At 47.1% G+C, this 5,642-nt stretch overlaps 1 protein-coding gene across 1 annotated transcript; it reads left to right on the top strand.

Moving 5' to 3' along the window:
• Window positions 1-4,010: 4,010 nt before the first annotated feature.
• LOC116579150 (cyclic AMP-dependent transcription factor ATF-4-like) lies at window positions 4,011-5,363 on the top strand. Its single transcript, XM_032324144.1, has one exon. It carries the CDS (start codon window positions 4,211-4,213, stop codon window positions 5,285-5,287), a length of 1,077 nt encoding a protein of 358 aa, XP_032180035.1. The 5' UTR covers window positions 4,011-4,210; the 3' UTR covers window positions 5,288-5,363.
• The last annotated feature ends 279 nt before the right edge of the window (window positions 5,364-5,642 follow it).

The following is a 5,642-nucleotide window of genomic DNA, read 5'->3' as shown; positions in this document are numbered from 1 at the left end:
TTTTTTTTTTTTTTTTTAAGATTTTATTTATTTATTTGACAGAGAGAGATCACAAGTAGGCAGAGAGGCAGGCAGAGAGAGAGGAGGAAGCAGGCTCCTTGCTGAGCAGAGAGCCCGATGTGGGACTCGATTCCAGGACCCCGAGATCATGACCTGAGCCGAAGGCAGCGGCTTAACCCACTGAGCCACCCAGGCGCCCCCCTTCACAGTTTTCTTAAAGCTAAGTTTTTGATATGCACAGTCCTTTTAAACCTTTCTGTTGTTGTTCATTACAGTTTAATTCTATTTTTTATACCTTTAAAACAGAACAAATACTTTTAATGTTTTTATTTATTTATTTATTTATTTATTTGACAGAGAGAGAGAGAGAACACAAGTAGGCAGAGAGGCAGGCAGAGAGAGAGGAGGAAGCAGGCTCCCTGCTGAGCACAGAGCCCGATGCGGGGCTCGATCCCAGGACCCTGGGATCATGACCTGAGTCGAAGGCAGCGGCCTAACCCACTGAGCCACCCAGGTGCCCCTTTAATGTTATTTTTGCTTACATATATATTTGTAGGTTGAGACCAACTGTGCAAAGTCTTGGGCAGGTGATATTTGTGATATGTCTGTATTGTCGCAGAAAATAATCAGATTGGCAAGAGACCAAGAGACACTCAGAGTAGTAGGAGAACTTGAATTTATTTTATGCTGGTGGACCCAGACGAGCTAGTGCTTAAAGCTCTGGGTCCTACGTAGTGGGATTACAGAGTTTTTATCAGGGGGTATAGGGGGTCAGGTTCCAAGGGCTATGCTAGCTGCTGGGAGGTACATTTAAACTGGGGGAGTGGGAGGTTGCTCTAGGCTCTTATGGCAGTGGAGGGGGCTTGTGGTGGGAAGTCTGTTTACAGAAGCAGAAACAGCTGGTTATCTCTTGCTCCTTAGTGGGACTTCTAGTAATCTCTTGCTCTATCTACTGGGGTCTGCTGGCCTGGGGCTACCCTGTGTGAACCTGCTCTGGCTGATTTTCCTTTTCATCCCCCCCTTTCAATGACTTTTTAAACTTAGAATGGGCATCAATAATTTCCATTGGATTTTTGTTGATCTAGAGACCTGTATTGAGTTACCAATAATTGCAATTTAATTGATTCCAACTGAGAGCTGATGAATAGGGTGATAAGATTAATAATACATGGACTGAACAGGAGTACCAACAGGAGCATGCGGAGAGGGCTGGCTAAAGGAAAGAGCCACACAGCCCAGCCCCATACATCATACCAATTGCCCCAAGGATTTGCTAATTCTTGTCTCCTGCGTGCAATCTGATCTTGTAGTCATTGGATCATGTCTCTGACTAACTCTGACTGGTTCATGTAGAAACAACATTCCTGATTTGGGAAGAGGCAGAGTTCCCCCCTTTTTGGCAGTGAGCAGGTCTAAGCCCCTTTGATTCTGTAGTACCCCTGCTTCTAAGGAGTAAATCTGATCTTATATGGTAATCACAGACTTAGCCACCTGCTCCATATCTTCTGCAAGATTTTCTGACAGCTTCTTGTAATAATAGGATGAGGCCATTCCTCCTATCCTTATGCCCACAGCTATCATTATGCCTAATCCAACCAAAAGTGGGATGGTTTGGATGGCCCTCTTGGACCATGCGTATGCCAACAAGGGAATGGAGAGGGATTGATTTTTGCGGACTATATCTACCTGTGGAGTAGGAAGCATCCATGGACATGGCCCTCTCTGGTTAGCTGGTAAACATTGATGGATATATCTTCCACATGTGAAAAGAGTGCCAGGTTCTGCAGTGCACCATGATGTGGTGGACATGTGCCCATCAAGTTAAGGGCAACTGTGTGTGGGTTTGGAGACATTGGGTGTCAGATAGAACTCCTACCAAGGGTTGGTTGTGTTGAGTAAATGGTGGCCCTCTTCTATCACATCACATGCTTGAGGGTCTAAAGTGAGAGGCCCTCCATTGGGAGGAAACCTTAGTAGGGGTTGATAAGGGTCAGCTTTCCAGCAGGTTGGACTGTTTTCCTCAGGGCATCTTGGATCCCTATAGCCCCAGTGTAGCTAGCCTGGGCTTAATGCTTCCTGTCATGAGTTTCTTTCCTTTATTGTGATAAAGAGTGATCTCCCTCGGGTTACAACATTGTCTTGGCATGCTAGAGTGTACCAAAGTACAAGAACAGGGGGACCATGGGCTTGGTGTTACCTGTTCTGGGTTGGGAATGGCTGTAGGTAGAGCAACAGTAGGAGCTCAGGTAGGGACCTCCTGGATAGGAGTGGGGAGAGACCGTGAAGGAGACAGGGTAGGTCTACCCTATAGCCATTGTGTATAGGGCTGCATAACAGTTAGGTCATCAATCCATTGGGCTACCAGACACGTAGAATACACTCTCATGTTGACAGAGTTTTGGGTGTGCTGTAGCACATGCATCAAGGCCATTGGACCAAGAGGGCTGCTGGTAATCCTGGCATGTATGTGGTGGGTGGTGGGTGGTGGGTGCCCCCAGCATCCTTACAGCCTGCAGCTGGTGGCATTGACTGTCCTCAGTCATGTTGTCATCTAGGTAGCCCGAGCTTAGTTCTATAATTGAAAGCCACAGCACTAGCATTAGGGGACTCATTTTAAAGTGGGACTGGGGGGGCACCTGGGTGGCTCAGTGAGTTAAGTCTCTGCCTTTGGCTCAGGTCATAATCTCAGGGTCCTGGGATCGAGCTACACATCAGGCTCTCTGCTCAGTGGGAAGCCTGCTTCTCCCTCTCTCGGTCTGCATCTCTGCCTACTTGTGATCTCTCTATCTCTGTCAAATAAATAAAATCTTTTAAAAAAACCAAACCTAGTTTCTTGCATTTACTGGATGTTTGGCAAAGTACTCTCATAGAAGAAAAAATATGTTTGGTCTCATAAGTTATTTCGGTGTGTGTTTTTGTTTGTATTAACTTATACAGATTGTTATAATGCTCTCTAGTGACTAGTAAGTGTTTAAAAAGGATTGTTGTTGCCATTCTTCATAGTCTAGTAGCACCTATAATTGTCATAAAATCATTCCCTTCGAAGTTGCCAAATAAGAGTATTTTGGGGGGCACCTGGGTGGCTCAGTGGGTTAAAGCCTCTGCCTTCGGCTCAGGTCATGATCCCAGAGCCTGGGATTGAGCCCCACATTGGGCTGTCTGTTCAGCAGGGAGGCTGCTTCCTCTTCTCTCTCTCTCTGCCTGCCTCTCTGCCTACTTGTGATCTCCATCTGTCAAATAAATAAATAAAATCTTAAAAAAAAAAGAGTATTTTGGGAAACTGTTTTCTAGAATTCTATAATGTCCTCTCTTCTCTACTGAGGATAATGCTGTGTTGAAAAATAATCCAACGGGGGTGACTGGGTGGCTCAGTGGGTTAAGCCTCTGCCTTTGGCTCAGGTCCTGATCTCAGGGTCCTGGGATCAAGCCCTGGGAGCCTGCTTCCCTCCCCACTCTCTCTGCCTGCCTCTTTGCCTACTTGTGATATCTCTCTCTCTGTGTGTGTCAAATATAATACATAAAAATCTTAAAAAAAAAATCCAGCAAAATGCATATTCCTATTTTTAAAATAGATGAGTCTCACTCTATCTAAGCCAGATCCTGGAGTCAAGGAGCCCTGGGATCTGGAGAGAAAGCGTCTTACACTCCAGTGGGTGGGAAGGAGTAAAGCAGGTGACACAGGTGAGGTGTGAAGATCAAGCAGGAGACCACACCTTAAAATGGGATTTGGGAAGTGCTACTTGAAATAATGTTCTCAAAATGTAACTGAATTGCAGTATAATTAATGCCCAAATGTGTATTTTACATAGCAGTGATATTCAGGATATTTTACAACAATCATGGTCTTTCTTTATTCAGAAATGTTTGTTGTTGTTGCTTCTGAAGGGAGACTACGACCTTGGCATTCTGTTTTAAAGTGGAACTCTTTTTAAAAGATGTACTTATGCATTTTCTTTTTCTCCCGCCCTCCTATGTAGATCTTTTCCGCAAGTGCGTGCCTTCCCTCCTCCAATCCCCACAGGGTCCGCGGCCGCCGTGGCGTATTAGAGGCAGCAGTGCCTGCTGCAGCATTGGCCTTTGCAGCGGCAGCAGCAGCACCAGGCTCTGCAGCGGCACCCCCCAGCGGCTTAAGCCATGGCGCTTCTGACGGCATTCAGCAGCAGCGTTGCAGTAACCGACAAAGACATCTTCGAATTAAGCACATTCCTCGATGCCAGTAAAGTCCCGCGACATGGCCGAGATGAGTTTCCTGAGCAGCGAGGTGTTGGTGGGGGACTTGATGTCCCCCTTCGACCAGTCGGGTTTGGGGGCTGAGGAAGGACTAGGTCTCTTAAACGACTACCTGGAGGTGGCCAAGCACTTCAAACCTCATGGGTTCTCCAGCGACAAGGCTAAGGCGGGCTCCTCCGAATGGCAGGCTGTGGATGGGTTGGTCAGTGCCTCAGACAACGGCAAGGAGGATGCCTTCTCCGGGACAGATTGGATGGTGGAGAAAATGGATCTGAAGGAGTTTGATTTTGATTCTCTGTTCAGTATAGATGACCTGGAAACCATGCCAGATGAGCTTTTGGCCACATTGGATGACACGTGTGATCTCTTCGACCCCTTAGTCCAGGAGACAAATAAGGAGCCCCCCCAGACGGTGAACCCAATTGGCCATCTTCCAGAAAGTTTACCCAAAACAGACCAGATTGCCCCCTTTACCTTCCTGCAACCACTTCCTCTCTCCCCAGGGGCGCTGTCCTCCACTCCAGATCATTCCTTTAGTTTAGAGCTGGGCAGTGAAGTGGATATTTCTGAAGGAGATAGAAAGTCAGACTCTACTGCTTACATTACCATGATCCCTCAGTGCATCAAGGAGGAGCATGCCCCCTCAGATAATGATAGCGGCATTTGTATGAGTCCTGAGTCCTATCTGGGGTCCCCACAGCATAGCCCCTCTACCTCCAGGGGCTCTCAAAATAGGAGCTTGCTGTCTCCAGGTTTCCTCTGTGGTTCTGCCCGCCCTAAACCCTATGATGCTCCTGGAGAGAAGACAGCAGCAAAAGTAAAGGTTGAGAAACTAGATAAGAAGCTGAAAAAAATGGTGCAGAACAAGACAGTAGCCACTAGGTACCGCCAGAAGAAGAGGGCAGAGCAGGAGGCCCTCACTAGCGAGTGCAAAGAGCTGGAAAAGAAGAATGAGGCTCTGAAAGAGTGGGCAGAGTCTTTAGCCAAGGAGATCCAGTATCTGAAAGATTTGATAGAAGAGGTCCGAAAGGCAAGGGAGAAGAAAAGGGTCCCCTAGTTGGGGTAGTCAGGAGTGTGTGCTTGTACATAGGCTTGCTCTGAAGCTGTGTCGTAATAAATTATTGTGTAGTGAAGAAAAAAAAAAGATGTACTTATTTATTTTAGAGTGAGAACAGGGGTGGGTAGGGTGGAAGGGCAGAGGGAGGGGAAGAGAGAGTCTTAAGCAGACCGTGCACTGAGAGCAGAGCTGGACATGGCGCCCAGTCTCAGGACCCTGAGATCCCAACCTGAGCTGAAACCAAAAGTCAGGCACTTAACTGACTTGATGCCCCGAGACTCTCTTTAAAAATTCTCTAATGTGGGGCACCTGGGTGGCTTAGTCATTGATCATCTGCCTTTGGCTCAGGTCATGA

The sequence above is a fragment of the Mustela erminea genome, chromosome 19, assembly GCF_009829155.1.
Source record: "Mustela erminea isolate mMusErm1 chromosome 19, mMusErm1.Pri, whole genome shotgun sequence".
In the NCBI taxonomy this organism is placed as follows: domain Eukaryota; kingdom Metazoa; phylum Chordata; class Mammalia; order Carnivora; family Mustelidae; genus Mustela; species Mustela erminea.
Note: the sequence above shows the minus strand (reverse complement) of the source record. Positions and strands in the feature narration are given on the sequence as shown.